Source organism: Amphibalanus amphitrite, unplaced genomic scaffold (assembly GCF_019059575.1).
Source record: "Amphibalanus amphitrite isolate SeventyFive unplaced genomic scaffold, NRLGWU_Aamphi_draft 000854F_arrow, whole genome shotgun sequence".
NCBI lineage: Eukaryota > Metazoa > Arthropoda > Thecostraca > Balanomorpha > Balanidae > Amphibalanus > Amphibalanus amphitrite.
The window spans coordinates 30,512-48,790 of record NW_024882348.1 but is presented as its reverse complement, the minus strand read 5'-3'; the positions used below and the strand labels follow the sequence as shown (position 1 = coordinate 48,790).

The 18,279-nt window shown below is 50.1% G+C and overlaps 1 protein-coding gene across 2 annotated transcripts in view; it reads right to left on the bottom strand.

The window, feature by feature from the left end:
* LOC122367168 (POU domain, class 2, transcription factor 3-like) overlaps positions 1-16,479 on the bottom strand; it is a 70,061-nt gene extending 53,582 nt beyond the window's left edge. For both annotated transcript variants that reach the window (XM_043340042.1, XM_043340043.1), the window contains exon 1: positions 16,185-16,479. In XM_043340042.1, coding sequence (XP_043195977.1) covers positions 16,185-16,305 — 121 coding nt within the window. In that variant the 5' untranslated portion in view covers positions 16,306-16,479. The remainder of the gene's footprint in view (positions 1-16,184) is intronic.
* Positions 16,480-18,279: the final 1,800 nt, after the last annotated feature.

The window sequence follows — 18,279 nt, the reverse complement described above, 5'->3', positions numbered from 1 at the left end:
GGTGATGAGGAAACTAGAAACCGGTGCAGAGCTGCAAGGTGGGAGTTTATCGTCCAACGCGAGCGCTTAGATATATTCATTCTGAACATCAAATTTAAGCTGTGCATTCTAAGAAGCCGTGAGAATCTTAATCTTGGCGGCACATTGATTTATTTCGCCGCATACATATGCACCGCAGAGCAGTGAATCAATCGCGCCCATCGCACGGTTATTAGTGTCAGCAGCTGTCGCCGGACCAGCGTCAGCGCCGGCAGAACAATGGTGCATAAACACGGGGGTTAGTCGGCGCCCGACGGGCCGACGGCCGGCCCCGGCGCACAGCTGGGCGGCTGCGACCCTCGGCAGTCGGCAGGGCCGTGCAAGGGTGACCAAATAGCCGCCCGCTACACCGCCCGCTACTGCCCACCGCAGCAGGCAGCAGCTACATCATTCAGTCTGTCACCCCTCCGCGGTGGTGACAGACAATGACAGGTGACAGTGGAACGACATCCGCCCCCCGCACCCACCCCCACCACGTAACCGCCGGTGACTACCCCTCCCTGCACGCTGGTTATTTCAGTGCTGCGCAGGGATGTACGACCGTAATTACACTACATCGTATGCACAAAACATCACTGAGTGATAACAAGAACGGTAATCCGAGCATACACTTCACGTGCAGCGCTAAGCCCCAATCATTTTCCCTCTGTTATACGGTTGTTTGGGCTCCCGCATCCCCCGGGTAGTCGGAGAATCTGTGTTGGCATTCATTAGTCATGTCCCAACACCAATCATTTGCATACCTCACGCGAGGTGTCTCGCCCAGGAGCTTCTGGGGCGTCGGTATTTTATTGACCTATTGCCGCTCGCGCGTCGGCTATGAATATTCAGCCTCTGGGTGCCCGCTTGCGGACAGCAGCGGGCTGGGAGCACCTGTTTATTCATTTAGGCGCCATAATAGACTGAATAATTGCCGAGGTGCTCGTAGCGGCTCTGGACGTGCCTCGGGGCGGCACGCGCGAGAGAGAGGCACATCGGCTGTGTGAGATGAACTGACGGGAGATAGGCAGGGAGACAGACGGACAGAAGTCAGTCAATCAGTCAGTCAGCCAGTCAGTCAGTCAGTCAGTCAGTCAGTCAGTCAGTCAGTCAGTGAGTCATGCAATCATACCTGCAGACACTAGACAGACAGACACACATACAGACAGACAGACAGACAGACAGACAGACAGACAGACAGATAGTCTGACGTTCGGCGGGGAGCAACAGGCCCACCGCCGCCCTCGATGGCCCGTCGGCGACCGCATCGGATCCGTTTAACCCCATCGTCGGGTCGGCGTCCGGCTGTGATTCGTCATCGTCGCGCGCGACGGGCGACGGGCGCGCGGCGCGGCTCGCTCGGGCCGAGGCCGATTCGCCGTGCCCGTTAGCCCATCTGATCCGATCAATTACCAGGCGGCATCGGAGCGGCCGACTCTCGGGATGGGACAGCGAAGGGGCAGCGAGGGGCAGCCGTCGCCGCCGCCGCCGCCGCGCCCCGCCGTCCGCGCGCGGCGCTCCCCGTCGAGGCCGACGATCCCCCGCCGGTGTCGACGCGGCACCGACTGACCGTCGGCCGGCCGAGTGGTTCGCAGTCTGACCGCCAGGGCGGCGGCGGCGCGTCAATAACCAGTTGCCATGGTTACCGCACATATCATTCTTCGGATGCAAATTCGGGCCGTGTGCTGTGAAGCGGACGCGTCCGGAATGAAATGCAGTGGCGGCGTCGGCGGCGGCGCGCGCCGCGAGTCAATACGCGCCGGCCAATGATATTCAAGAATTGAAATCGGCCTGGGCGGAGACGGCGCAGCGCACAGAAAGGGTGGCCGCTGACCGGTGCCGTCTTCCAGCCGCTGAATCCGACGAGTCGACTCAACGGGGCGGACCTCGCCGACCGACAGCGCCGCCAAATAGAATAAAATTTCCATCAACGATAATTTAAATTTCGCCCGTCGGCGGACGACGGCGCGGCAAAAAGGCTGGACATCGGGTATTGATTTTTGGTCTTCGTTGGCCGCCGGCGGAATTCGGGCGTATTTGGAATTGAGATGAAAGGTTGCGGTGTGGTGCGGCTGAGATGACGGCTGGCCGACGTGCGTCCGGCGGCCGGCAGAGGAGCCACAACAACGGAGATGAATGCGAGGCTGAATTTGACGGCCGGCTGAGATGCTGGGGGCGACCGGCGACTCAGGGGAGGGGCAGTCTGGAGGGGAGGGGGGACATTAGAAGGTCCGGCGCAGACCGGGCAGAATGACGAACGGAAACGAAGGCAGGGGAGCCGTCTGTAGCCAGACAACTCCAGTCAGAAAACGGAGAAACGAGGGTTCCGGGGCGGAGGGCTGGCTAAAATCAAACTGGCAATATCACTTTCATAATGGGATACCGCGGTGGATACGAATGAATTATGACTACATATGCAGTCGCGGTGAATAACTACATACCTACAACCCTTTAACTAAATTCGAAATCAGTTATGCCTACACCATTGGTAAAAGTCCAGCTAAGAGTAAAAAAAAAAATGAACGTACTTAAAGGTTCACCACCAACTAACCGATATTGACAAACTGAGTGAAATATACGTCACAAAAATTACTTTTAACTTTTAAATTGAGCTAGGGAATTACACGACCCTACTTCAATAGATATTTATTAAAAGTTAAATGCAAAGCAGGCAGCAAGGCCTTCTTGATCAACAATGGCTAGCCAAGTCCTGCAGGATACCACTACATTAGTATTTTCGTATGGCCATGTGAAAGTATAAATGACCATGGACACATATCTCGGTTGGTTAATGCAGCATATTAGCATACACGTTTTCCACATTGTAATGCCGGAGCGCAGAGTGCATGGTATGTAAGCCCATCCGATTATGCAGAACACATCTTCGTCTGGGCGCAGACATAACAAGCTGAGACTCCGGTTACCCTAAGTCGAAGCCACTTTCTCGCTTTTCGAGGAACCAGGGAATACTCGGCCAAGATTTGCCGCTCCCAGCTGGAGCATACATGCTCAAAATAAAGACGGCGCACCGCCTAATTTCGTCTCAGACACAGCAGTTCAATAAGTCATCTATAACCACTTGGTGCAGTGTCTCCAGCCAAAATGCCACAAATGCCGATAAAAGTGGCATGACACCTCTGGTTCATCCGACACTCACCAGCAAATTTCCATCTCGGCGTGGACCGCTAAAAACAGACCTACAAGCTCTCTAGTCTCTACTCGCCTCACAATTTACTTCAAAGTTGTACATTCGGCTGCTACACGTACGATCAGAGAAAAGCGGCTTACTGAGACGCCTCAGAGTCCGGCGACACCCACCAGCAGCGCACTGGCCACTCGTGGACGAGCCTCACTCATCGATCCTCTTTGTCTCTCACCGAGACGCCTCCAAATCACGGACGGCTCCTTTTTGCCGCGTCTTATTCTAATCTCGGGCCCCGAGCCGTCGCTTTTAGAGTGGCGCGCCATTTCGAATCATTTTGGCGGGAAATGACGTCCCGGGGCTTAGAATTTATCCCGTTGTTATCATTTCGCCGGCGGGGCTTTCACAGCTTTGGATCTGGCCAGGCGCGCACATTTCGGACGTCCACTTCGGTTCGACCTAATCCATGCGAAACCCATAGGAAATAACAAATGGTAAAAGGATTTCTGTTGGAATAATCCGGGAAAAGTCCGATGCAGCGCACGGGTCGAAATTAGAAGAATTCTTCGGCCTCAACGGGAAAACGTTTGTTGCAATCTAGGAGCGAGGCGATGGAGATTTAACCGGCCGCAGATCCGCGAGGGAAAAATTAGAAAAGAAATGGGTCCAGTGTGAAATCCGGGGAAATAAATTGAGTTGTAAGCTGAACGGACAGTCCAATAAAAATACCAATATCTTAGAATAAACAATCGTCCTCTAGATTTGATAGTACGCCGCGAACAAGAGGGACGATTTCGGACTCGCTTGGGTCCGATATTGATAAGAGTTAATGGTCACTCGATTGGAATGGCCCACATGAAAGTCTAAGACGCCTTCCTTTTCAATAAGCTCGGCCGGCAATGGTCTAACGTATCTCAGCATTACAATGGACATGTACCAAAAATGCTCATGGCCTCATGGTGCCACGACCCTATAAATTGTCAATGTTCGCCATAGCAGAAGTGGGATTTGATCAGCCTTGTAAATTGCACAAGATTGAATTTCAGGATGCTAGTACCTATATGACGTGCGATGATGCTCATTTAATTTTGTAACCATATATTTGATTAAAAGATCGGTTATGATCTGTTATCCCTCGCCGGCCGAGGGGGGGGGGCGGGTGCCGCCCCCCCCCCCATAGGGTTTTTTCGCGATAGCTCCTAACACGCTGGCGATAGCGAGCTGAAACTTGGCATACCTGACCTATGATTCAAGCCGGATCTTTTGACACCAACCGCATTTTTGGGTCAGGTCAGGTCACTGACCTATGACGTCATAAGTGAACCTCTGCACGGTCTTCAAATGTCGCAACTTCGCAACGCCCTCACTGCCAGAGGAGATGTCACAGGGAAATGAAACTTGCAGGATCTAGTATCCATTATGAGTCTAACAACTTGTATATCTCGGATTTTTCCTAAAGGTCATATGAGGTCAGGTCATTTTTGTGACCTCACCATTATAAGTCAATGGGGAAAAATTCAAACTGCTATTCTGGCGCCGGGAACGATCTCCAACTATCTCAAGCACACAGAATCGTGATTTGATGCACTCCTTGCAAGGTTAGATGCGTCACTTTTGCAATGTTGACCTTGCGTGACGTCATTTATGACGTCATCAAGGTCATATTAGTTTTTCGTCAATAACTCTTGATCAAATTGAGCTAGCGAGTCGAGAAAGCCACCAATGGACTCAGGAAGACCTGCCGAATCGAATGATATGCGACATGACCTCTTTCGGCCAACTTCGTGACCTGGGGGTGCTGACCTGACCTTGACCTGAGGTCAACACCCCAAGTTGACCTGACCCGGACAAAAAGTATATCATTCGACGCGCCTGAGCGAGGCAAACACGATGCTGCCAAAATCGGCGCTCTGCGGCCGTTTTTTGCGAAGTTATTCACCAAAAACTGAACCGTACCTTGGGGCACTTGACCTGACCTCAGAGGTCACCGGTTGACCTAGGACCTTAAAATCGGATACCAATCTCTGCGTCTCGTAACGGCGCACACGCTCGTTTTTTCCGCGACGCGCTAGCTCCACCAGGGGCGAAACGGCGAGGGGGGGGGATCGTACCCGCCCCCCCCCCCTCGGCCGGCGCGTATGTAGAAAACCAATAGGTCCGGCGAGGGTTATAAAGCTGGGGAAATACAACAAACAATAATGAGAGATAATATTTATCATATATGTTATACTGCCGTAACGGTAATAAGGAAATAAAAACATAAAGCTTAAAAAGTTACTTTCCGAGTTTATCACTAGGGCATTATCATTAGGGCACATGGGTGTAGAACACGTTATCTATACCAGAGAACTGAAATAAACCGGAAAAAGCCACAGTCCCGCCCACACGCCAGGACCACATTGAGTCCACCATTAACCGGCCCCGCAGTATTGGACTGAACTGACTGGGGCATTTAACGATGTCGTTCCAATGTAGCCCTCTAGCTGAGTCGCACAACATTGCTCTGCCATTAGAGTGCGGCAGGGTGGGGTGCAGCTGGGGGAAGGGGAGAGGCACAGCCGCACAGGGGCGGGGGGAGGGTGTGATGCACCCCGCCCACACGCCTCCTCATTCCCAGTAGCATTCACACTGAAGTGGAGGGGCTATGCAAACAAGGAAAGGGAAGACGGGTAGCAGAAGGGAAGCGAGCCGAGTTGTAGTGCCGATATCCTAAAGGAAAAAGGGAACATTATCGGACCGGCGCCGATGATAGCTACAAACGACGCCAAGATAACGGCAGACGAAGAATGCGCCTCTGACAGCGAGGGCTCGGTTTCATATACGAAGAAGCTGTTACTGCATGCTCTGACGAGAGCCAATGGTTCATGTTGAGCACGTGTGTGCCGACCACCCGGGTGTGGGCGACACCGGTACGTCATCATCTCTCCGATACCCGCGGCTCGCAGCAGGTATAGCGCAGATAAGGCTCCCGGAGACGCAGTAACGTGTCGGAGTTCAGCGAACAAACACGATCATGAGAGCGGCCGCGATACTCACCCACCGGTAATGGTTTTGCAACATTCCATTTCGTCATTGATGAATCGGTGAGTGGTGCTCAGAATGTGGATCACGTTTGCACAGAATATTGCTGAATATTTACAATGCGGCCACGATAAGCAGATGGGCCAGTAATGGTGAGCCCGGAGATTTGAATGACGCGAAATTCCCACTCCCTCTCCCACAGCTTCGAGAACAGCCACGCCGATAAGATAACGCTTGTTAGCATTGTGTGATAGGGCACTACGTCAGAGCTGTATTCATCGTTTCTACAAAGGTGTGGCTCGTTCATGCAATTCATAATGAAACAGCTCTGCGCCAATAATCAATGCATCTGGAAATAAGGCGAGGGCATCTCTAACCGTGTTACACAAGCTTCAATCGAGAAATCACATAAAACAAGAAAGGTGTCATTATTTCAGTTTTGTAATTTCAAAACGAGCACGTTGCCAAAATACCAAGGAAAATTCAACCAGACAATTCCACTTTCTGTCCATCCTTCCATTTCCATATACGAAATTCGACCCGGCCCACCCAGTCCTGTCCTCCATTTCCATCCCCCCCCCCACTCCTCTCCGGAGTACAATTCTGTGCCGGCGCTCCAGCTCGTGCGCGCCACCCTTCCGCGCGCGTCGAGTTCGTGCCGGCCGCGCGGTCAAAGAAACCCTTTCCCGCGCCATTCACAAGGAGCGCGCGGCCGGCGCACGAGCGCACGTGGCGGTGGCGCGCCCGAAGCGCGCCACGGAGACGAGGCCTCCCACCCGGGGCGAGACTGTGCCCTGTTCGAACTGGGGCGAGTTCATGGCGGTTTGATGGGCGCAGCAGCTGTGTCGGTATCTGGGCCATCTCTGATACACAGAGGATGCGGAATGTTCATCCGGATACAAAAAAAAATATTAGATAAAGACATCAAATTGTTTTCGTATGAGGAGAATGTTGTATTTATCTCGGCACTGTCTTCATTTTGCCAGCGTATCATTTGTTGAACTATAATTCAAATATTGCTCAAACTATGTATATTGAAATGTAAACAACTAACTCGAAAATGAATAATCATAGAAAGAAACACTTTCCAGTTTTATATATTGTTTTTAATCGTTTGGATGGTTGGCATGAGTGAAGACATTATAGTCAAAATTGATGTGAAAATGATCAATAACATGCCAAAAATTGTATTGGTTCTTTAGTTTACCAAAGAGAAACAAAAGAGACAAGCTTTCGACAACACTGTCATCATCAGGTCTGAGTTTTTGAAATTCCTTTACACACTTCACAACATACAAAAACATATTCGCACGCTACAATGATGGAAAACATTCCTCCGTTTGTATATGTAGGTAGATGTCGAGATCCAGATCACAAAATGCTATTTCAATATGCTTACGTCACATGTCACAAGTTCTACAGACATGTGACGTAAGCATATTGAAATAGCATTTTGTGATCTGGATCTCGACATCTACCTACAGGCCTCTTGCACCAAAATACCTAGCTAGGTAGAATCGGCAAAATACCTACCTAGTAAAACTACCTACGGCGGTAACTTCTCTTGCACCATCCTACCAACCTACCTAGGTAAATTTGACAGCTCGCGTTTTTAGGATTTGTTTTGATTGGCTGTTTGGCGACGAATTATTTGTGGGCGCAAACAAATAGTAACTAAAGAAAACAATTAAATGGGTATTGTTTTTATTAATATACATTTTGGTATTATGAAATCATTTTTCATTTACGTAAATGCCGATAGAAGTTATTTTGATATTAAATTACTTGAACAAATAAGCTTCGTTTCCATGGCAACGAGTGAGTCTTCAACCTGGCTGTTCTGCTACGGAGGTTTATCGCCTTGGTACGGAGAAGCACCTCTGTGAACCCGTGGAGCATTTGGTCAATTATATTATTATTCACTCATAAAACATTGATTTATCATTGGCTAAACATTTTGTAATGCCTAATTTACATAAAAGTACCCAGGGATTATCATGCATTGTGCTTATTGTTACTAATTGAATCATTTTACCTAAGGTTTTGCTAGTTATTTTGGAAGCCCGCGTTTACCGTCAAACCATCAAAAATTCCTCCGCGAGTACTTCTTTCCGGCTTTCGGTGCAAGAGGAAAACAGCCGAGGCCTCTTGCACCAAAATACCTAGCTAGGTAGAATCGGCAAAATACCTACCAAGTAAAACTACCTACGGCGGTACCTTCTCTTGCACCATCCTACCTACCTATCTAGGTAAATTTGACAGCTCGCGTTTTTAGGATTTGTTTTGATTGGCTGTTTGGCGACGAATTATTTGTGGGCGCAAACAAATAGTAACTAAAGAAAACAATTAAATGGATATTGTTTTTACTGATATACATTTTGATATTATGAAATCATTTTTCATTTACGTAAATACCGATAGAAGTTATTTTGATATTAAATTACTGGAACAAATAAGCTTCGTTTCCATGGCAACGAGTGAGTCTTCAACCTGGCTGTTCTGCTACGGAGGTTAATCGCTTTGGTACGGAGAAGCACCTCTGTGAACCCATGGAGCATTTGGTCAATTATTTTATTATTCACTCATAAAACATTGCTTTATCATTGTCTAAACATTTTGTAATGCCTAGTTTACATAAAAGTACCCGTGGATTATCATGTATTGTGCCTATTGTTACTAACTGAATCATTTTACCTAAGCTTTTGCTAGTTATTTTGGAAACCCGCGTTTACCGTCAAACCGTCAAAAATTCCTCCGCGAGTACTTCTTTCCGGCTTTCGGTGCAAGAGGAAAACAGCCGGTCGGGCTTTAACAATTGGTAAGTTCTTATGCCGCTCGGTAGAATTTCTAGGTAAATTTTCACGGTAGCGTTTTTTGGTAGGTAGTTTGGTGCAAGAGAATCTAGGTATAATCTGAATTTACCTAGGTAGGTAGTTTGGTGCAAGAGGCCTCAGGTCGGACTTTAACAATTGGTAAGTTCTTATGCCGCTCGGTAGAATTTCTAGGTAAATTTTCACGGTAGCGTTTTTTGGTAGGTAGTTTGGTGCAAGAGAATCTAGGTAAAATCTGAATTTACCTAGATAGGTAGTTTGGTGCAAGAGGCCTCGATGACAGTGTTGTCGAAAGCTTGTCTCTTTTGTTTCTCTTTGGTAAACTAAAGAACCAATACAATTTTTGGCATGTTATTGATCATTTTCACATCAATTTATATATTGTGTATCATACCTGTTTCTCTGCACAAATCTCAAGACCCGATGAAGAGAATCTCCCACCCACATCTTCCAGTTTCATTTGGAATTAATGCGCTGGGCGTCCCCGTGGATTACGTCTGGCCAGCTCAGTTAAACAGGTAATAAGCCATTCCACAAAGTTGGTCCAAGTCGCGCTTTTTCGGTCCCTGGGCGGCTGAGTGATACAGTCTCGGGGCGAGGGGTGCCGTAGGCCAAATATGATGCCGGATCCCCAGACGTTGCCTATGTGAAACCGCGAGGAGACGAACGTTCCTCGGGCGCAAGCCTAAAGGTTTAGACCCCCGTCGGTCGGAGTTTGCGAAACTCCTAGATCGGAGATCGCCATGCAGTTAATAACATCCCGCTGGGGTATCGGCGCTGGGGTACCTCCCGCCGCCGCCGCCCCCGCCCACCGCTGACGTCTTGATATCAGCGTGATGAGCCCGGCTCGGCGTGTCGGCTGACTTGTCGGCAAACACCGCGATTCAAACACTGAATATTTAAAGCGGCATGCGCGCCGCGTGCCACAAGCGCCATCGAGCCGCCGCCACCGATTCATCAGACAAGTTCGCATTCATGTTTCCCTAATTTGGATCGCTCCCATTGGAATGCGAGAAAAGATCATTACATGCGAGATGTTGTATAATACGTGTCCGGCTCCCTATTGCTTTGATATCAGACACGGGGCTCATAATCGATTCATATATGCGGATAAAACAAATAAATTCTAATCACGGGGGGAGACCAAATTGGATTTCTGATTAACATTTTAAATATGTTGGGCGCGCGTGCTGCTGCGCGGGGGCTGCGCGGGCTGCCGACTGTGCGCCACTCCTCCAGCACAAACTGGTGAAACTGAGCACTCTGCGCCACCGACTGTGTGCCGCAGGGCTGTCAGACCAGCCCACAGCTCAGTTCAACAGGGGCTGGTCAGCCCCGGCGCATCGCGACTCCGACTGCCAGTGGCAGACTCGGTCAGTCACGACTCGGTCCATCCGATGAGCGGTACTATGAACCAGAGCGGCCATTTTTAAACAGAGCACCACCTGCGCTCGTGCTGCGCCAATTAAGCCGCGACGGCGACAGCGACGGCGCTGCATGGTGACAAACGGTGCCGCGGTCGGCGCGTCCGGCTCCTAGGCGGAAGGCGTCTGCGGACGAATTATTTTTTCCTCAACAAATTGTGCGCGTTTACGCATGGGCGCCTTCACCCAGTATGAAAGGTAGGAATATAAAAACTAGTGAAATACGAAATAACGGATGACTTTGATAAACAAAACATAGGCAATATTCAATTCACAAAACAGAGTCAGAGAGGAAGCCTGAAAGGGTAGCTGAAGGCAGGGCTTATCAGCCCAGCATCCGGTGTGAATAAGCATGACGCAATGGCAATATGTGATTATTCTTCCCGAAATCGTATGACTTGACATGCAGATAAATGAATAGTGTTGATTTCACTGAAAGGAAAGCAGTATGTAGTTCTACGAACTGACATAAAAAGGTGTCTACTGCCCTAAATCACATCAGAGCAGTGTGCCTGCTGGCTGCTGGATTGTTCTGCAGTAGAGATATGTCGGTGGATACATCAGTAGAGGCAAGCAGGATCCTAAACTATCTACTTTGACCTCCACAGTCCACACAATAAAATAATACTATCCACAGCCTGGCATATGGTAGCAGACATTACCGATAGCCTTTATTGGTGATCCAGCATGCAGGGAGCGCTAAGCTATTCGATTGGGTCACACCATCAGGACAGTCTGGTTTAGGCCATACGATCACTATCTGTCCGGTCCCCAGCGCTCTGTGCGTGATGTTAGATCACGGAAACACCATGTGTGAGCGTTTTTTAGTCGCCGCCTGTCATTGCAATGTAGGTATAGTTATAATGTATTGCAATGATTCAATGCATTAAATCATGTCGCTATACACATTAAAACATCGGGAGAAAGCTAACAAATACTCTTTCACAGTCTTGTGCAATGCAAAACTAGTTTTCCTGTGTAGGAAAAAGTATTGATCTGGGAACAAGCAGCTGCTGTCACACTCTGCAAGTGTCATACATAACCAGACTTCACTAAATATCGACGGCGAACTGGCGGCTCTGCGGCAAAACTTCCTCCTAGATAGATAGGAGAACTTCGCTGATAGTGCGATGAATAGAAACAAAGTTTGGAACACTCATCACAGTCTGTCATGTTTCGCAGAGAACGTTCAAATAATAGAGCGACGTTGTTTGCATGGACGAACGCGCTGGAAAATCTCCCAAGCATTACTGTGGCAACGTTTTGAGGTCAATTTCACCCTTGCTGAATCGTAAATTGAACAAGCCCTGGTATAAATTATAAATATTCATTTTAATTTGTTTTTACCATTATCGAACTGCTTGTTATAGGCATGTTATGTGTTGGCTTAACCGATAGCCGCATATCACAAATTCAGCATTTGTTTGTTAATGTTTCTTGAAATTTTCAGAATAAAGCAGGATAATCCAATGAGCCGAAAACCAAGCGAGAACGAAGTGCATTGATGTACACTTGTATTTTTTATCAGATGGTCTAAAAATCACCTTTTCAAAATCCAAAATATTTCACGTGCCTAAAATATTCTCCATAAAGTTTACGAAACGGTCTTATGATTGAAAACCAGTCATATTGTTATTCTAAGCGGCTGTAAACAAGAATACCAAACAATTGAGCACCTGGTGAAATGCTATTCTTTTCTTTCTACAAAGGGTCGCTGTCTTTACCTGGCAGTAGATTACTACACAACATCAAAGTGTGTTTCATGAGGCCGAAAGGAAAACATCAGCCGACACGGGGCGACATGCAGTGTGGAATGCCACTCGGCTATGGCCATTGACAGCCACGACTGTGTGCATACCCGTTTTCCTTCAATCTGCTCCAGTGCCCTGAAAACGAGCCAGGGATTTTCCTGCGCTGTTTGTTCCAAACGGCACCCAGTGCAGAAAACTGCGTCAAACAACATGCCAAATGCAAAATTGTGAAAAGGACTGCGTCAACTTTCCCCGTTTCTCTTGTCACTCGGTGCGTTTGGTGCAGGAGCGACTCGCAGCGGCGTCAGGCCAGACGCGTTTTCTCTCTCGTCTCGCACGTGCGGCATATGGCGGCCAGATCACGATATACACTCTCCGATCACGAATATTCGGCAAGCTCGTGAGCAACAGCTAGATCTGGATCGCATGTCCGGTTCTGTTTGCCGTGTACTGCGCCAGCGTCACTGCCTCAAACGGCATCTTTGGACACAATCTACCGCAGTTGCAGCGAAATAATGCAACACGATCGCCCGATTGTTTTTTGGCGATGCATCTCTAATTAAGCCATCCGGCAGCGGCGGCGACGGCTCGTCAGTGTGAGAATATCCGCCTCCTGACGAGGCGCATGGGGTCCGGCTTTGGGGCCGACATCGAGGCGTCGCCACCGTTCGGGCCAGGGGTCCGTGCATGACATTGAGCACTTAAAAAGTCACGCCACCGGCCGAGATTTATTGCATCAGCCTTGAGGCGGACGTTTTCCATTGAGCTCTCAGCGTCTCCATAGCTCATGATAGCCAGTCTGAGAGCTCAAACATGACCAATGGCGCAGCCAGGCGCCATATTCGCCAGCGCATCAGACAGCCGCACCGCGAGGGCAGAATCGGCGACCAAGTGCTATCAAACATGTGCCATTGCAGACAAGCTAGCACCTATACAAGAATAGTAATAATAATATTTTATAACTTAATTTTTATGGTTTGTATACGCTTAGCAAATTATCAGCTACCAATAGGTTGTTGGGAAACTTTAGGATTATCCTAGAGTTTTCAAGTGTTACTCGAATAATGGGTATGACACTTTCCGGGTACAAGTTTTCGATGCCTAGCATACCTATTGCATAATCAAAATTGCGGTCACCAACCACTTGGAATGTTTGTTGCAATATACTGATCATCAACAAACAAGGGAAAACGCAAACGTATCAAAATAGACCGTGCAACTTACACATCCCAATTTGTTTTGAAAATTATCTAACAAATGTTTATGGTTGCATAATTCCGTGGACTCCCTAGTAGTGATCTGACGCAGCATGTCAGAGAAAATATAAATAGCACGAGTTGAAAAAGCACATGTCTGAATCATAGCATGCTTTGCTGAAGAAAGCCATTGCCATTTCTTTTAAAACTTCGTTAATCTATGTTGCTGTTTTTTTAGTCTGAGGCATCCCTATCTTAACTGGCCAACTGTTAGTCCAACAAACAGACCTAGCACAATAAACGTACCTACTGACACCACAACTATATGTAGTCGACACGTTTGGACAATGCGGAAGAAAGAACATATAAAAACCTGCATGCACAGAAAACTGAAGCGGCGCGGGGGGCGCGACGGCCGCACGCCGGTGGTCTGATCTGATGGGCCGGCTAGGAGTGCTACTCCTGTGCTCTGTACAGCACAGAACACACAGTCGTATCACACACCCGTCGTCCTGTGCGGTCGCCCTGCAGTGGGCGCGGAGCCGAGCCACCAGATCGTGTCTCCGATACGTGCCGAAAGCCCGGCACCCGGCGCCGAGACAAAGACCTCCGCTGCAGAACAGACCGCAGAAATACGCCGGCCGGCCGCGGCCGGCCCGTTCGTGGAAGTCGTTAATGACATTCACTTCGTGCATGTTTTTGGGTCATGCAGTGGAAAAATCGGCCGGCGACGGAAAAGTCGCCAGATCGCGTCGTTTATTATGAGGTGTGTCGCGCTGCGGAGAGCTGTTGTTTCCCCGGACATTGCGATGAAATAACGCCTTGCAGAGCAGTGATGCAGGCCGGTTCGCAGAAGCTCGCTCAGAGGAGCGTCGGGAGGGACTCTCACGACAATCGCTATCAACTCCTTGTCTTATCGGACATACGACAATAGACGGCTCTGAGAATTAAGCCAGGATCTGAATACGGGATGATAGTCTCAGATGAGGCCCTTATCGTGCCGTTTCAAATGTAATGTGCGTGCCCGAGCCACACAAAATCGTGCTGCAGGACGACCAAAGTCCAAGGCAGAATTGCTGTTGTAACTGCCACGTGCAACGTAACTATCACATCTAAAAGACGCACAACTGCCTCAGCTGCTACATCTGCTGCAGCTGTCAAAACTGCCACGCCTGACAGAACTATGACAGTTGCTACAATCGCTGCCACTGTCAAAACTGCTACTTCTGCCAAACTGTTCCAACTATTGCACCATCACGAATACCATCCCCACTTCAACTAGCACTTGTTACATCTGCCTCAATCGTCACAACTGCCATCTCGCTTCAACTGTCACTTTTGTCACCTATATTACAATCATCATAACTGCCTCCTCTCTGCAACTGTCACCACTAATGCCACTGTCACCAGCGTCTCTTAGCGTCATCAGGCAGTGCTCACAAACAGCACTCACCACAAACTCACACCCAGCCTGCAGTTAGAAGTGAGCGCGCATTGTGTTCGAGCGACACAATGAAGAAACTGTGGCGCAACAAAACTAACAGTCCGGGCAACATACGCCTCTGGATTGTATAACACCCTGTCACCTGGTGACTACGCCCACTGAATACCTTTCGAGTTGCTGACTTCTAAGCCACGCTAAGCAGTTGAACCCCAGTGCGTCGAACTTACTAGTTGCAGTGCGCAATATCTATAAAGCTATGGTGCGCAGTGACTGAGACATCCCATAACGTGTGTTGGAAGGGCCTTACTATCATTGTGATGCATAATTTGTCGAAAGCGTAGCTTACATTTTTTGATTTAGTATCATAGCTAAGCGCCATATCGACCGAAGGGGGACGGGCGCAGATATGGCACTCAGAGCAGGTATTGGTATACGGGGGACCAGTTCCGGATAGCTAGATTACAGTGACCATACCGGGACCTGCTTAATCTGCCAGAGCAGAGAGAGCAGGACAGCTCTCTGCCGTAAATTATGTGCGCTCCACCCCCCCGTTCAAATCCCGCCGACATCTGTGCTGAGTGAATGGGACAGAGTGGGATGGGACGGGAGAGATGGGACATAGAGGGATGGGACGGGAGGGAACGGCAAGGATTGAAGGAAGTCCACAGTGACGGGTGGGATAGAAGTAGCAATGAGCTACGCGAGAAAGATGAGATACTCGTAAGGGGCTGTCGTTTGACGGACAAGATCCAGTCGCATGCATACATAGCCACGGAAATCTGAGGCGTTGCCGATCAACTTTTACTTCGACTACCTGATTCTACAGTCTACACCTACCGCCTATCGGACATGACTACCGAGACTCCCGGCCAAACCCCACTTCCTGATGGCACAGATCATGTCAGCACGATGCTACTGGTGTCACCTGTCGCTCACACGACACCCGGGCGAGCGCCACCGACGCGCCGCCAGCGACGGGTCGGCAAACACGGAGGGGCCGTCGCCACTGCCGACGGAGGGCACGGGCGAGCGACGAGGCGACTCAGGCAGGTGTCGCCCGGGTACAGACACTGGCGCATGATGGAGGGGACGTAATGGGAAGTTCGATCGAAGTGAGGTGCTGCCTGGAGACCGTCATGAGAGGGGTGCTTTGATGTAATACGGCGAAATGCAGCTGGGTCGAATTTGGGAGCGTGTCTTGCCGAGTGTGTAGAAGTGCATCCAAGAAAGGCGATGTACCGGTTTGGGTAATGAACTGACCGGTTCTCACGATGGGTCATCTGGCATTTCTAGCACATCATCATCTCTGGCATCACTCTGAAGGGCGACATCAGCCCACCGGGCGCGCCCGACTCACCTAGCGGCACGCCGGCCGGCGGGTGCTGAGCGGCAAACATCGCCGCGCCTGCTTCCAGAGTCTCTGCGAACCTTTCCACCTTCTTCATCGGCTGGTCAGCGCCTGTGCCGCACAACACCATCACACTGCGCGCATGCGCCACCGGTGCACGTGCGGGACTGCGCGCGGCGCGGCCGGTCTGCGGCTGTGCGCTGGGGGCCGGCCGCCGTCGAAGCGCCGCCCCCTGCCGGTCAGCCAGCGGCCGCGCTACACCCTTGCCCGCTCGACGAGCGGCGCTCGCCGGCCCGCCCTGTGCCGCGGTGGCTGGGCTGTCTCCCCGCCGCCGGCCGGGCAGATGGCGCTGCTAGCGGGCAGGTAAATAAACCGCCGATTGCGTAACTGATAAGGGGACGTTTAGCACGCCGGGGGGCTGGCCAGGTGGGGATGAGGGCAGGGCCCAGGGGGTGAGGGGGGAGTGAGAAGGGTGACCTCGGAGGGGGAGGTGGTAACTAGGTCCAGGGGTACCGCCGACAGGCTCCCACCTCGGATCATGACTTCGGTTTTCAGATGGTCATGAGCAACGAGCAATGAGCATCCAAACCAACCACTCTTTTTATTTTTCCACGAGACCTTTCTCACATCTTCAGCAGTTGCATATGCATTTTACCCAGACATCAATGAATAATAATTGGTGAATAAAAATGAAAGAGTGCCTGGTGAATAGGGAAATTCATGGCTGCAGATGCTCGTCATTTTTTATCATTCCAAACTGCAAGCTTTCAATAGTACATGGCGTCATTTAAGGCTAATCAATACACTATTTTGCCATAATTAGGCATACACCCAACAACCACCCTACCCACTTATATATTTCTGAAATAATTAAGACAAATGAAAGTGAAGCCATCCGGAGGCCTGTCACGATGTTAATTATCAGTTGAATTTATGTTTTTCTTTTTTATTTTATTCATCCATTTTTCACGCATGTCTTCCCACGCCTCATTGCTAAAAGGGTGAAATGAATGACAACCGTCAACCCATATTCTCTCAGTAAGTCTATGGTTTCCATTGTTTCATCATTTATAATAAAAGTTTTGCCGACTGTCTAAAAATTTGCATTTCTTACCTTTCATTGATCTGAGCGACTCAAAATAACACATTGTGAAATATCTCATTTTTATTTCAGAACAGTTTTGTCCTGCTTCTCTCAAGGTTGAAAAGCTCGTGCTAATGGCATAACACCTGATGCACAGGAAGACATTACCACGCATCATAGCAGACGTTTTTGCCCGAAACTGATTAGCTACTGGGCAGTTCAGTGGACCCCTTATAAAATGGAGTTTACCGGGGCCGAGCCCGGCTATCGGGACGCCTCATCAGCTCATGTCCCAGGCCTCTCGGCGAGCCAACGTGGCGCGCCGGTCAACCCGGGCCTGTAACACTAAACCGTCCCTTCCGGAGTGGCAGGGTCAGAGCTCTCTCTCCCTTCGCCGGTCTCTCTCTCTCAGGGTCACTCGGGCGGCCGCCCTCCGGTGGCCCTCCCTCCCCTCCCTCCTCTCCCCCCCCAGCCCGCCCGGCCGTGACGGGGATAGGGTTGATGGAGGGGGGGGGGGCACGCGCCGACCGCCGCCACCGGCACCCAACAAAGCGCTCACGAGCGGCAGCTAATTCACAACCTGTGAATCGACAGCGCGGCGCACGTCGACGCCAATTCAGGCACGGGCTCGGCCGCCCTCGTCGATAAAAACTGCGTCCGCCGGCGCGGCCGCCAGTCCCACCCCTTCTAAAAAACGCCACTCTCATTTTATTGGCGCACATTCAAATGAAGGGTGGCGGCGCAGCCAATGGCGTGTTGCAGCGCTGCCGAGATGCATATTTGATGGCGGCGCCGCGGCGACTGGCAGGAGAGGGTTGGAGCTCTCTCGAGCCGCCGGCTACAACATGGAGGCGATTGAAGAGCAGCGGGCGAGCGACGGGAGAGGGCGAGAGGCCGCTCAGCTGACTGAGGGAAATGGAGGGCAGCGGATGACGGATAACGGCATCAAAAGGTCAGAAAGGATCACCTGAAGTGTGTCACCTCGGATAAACTCAAATCAAAACTATTCTACTTAGTCAA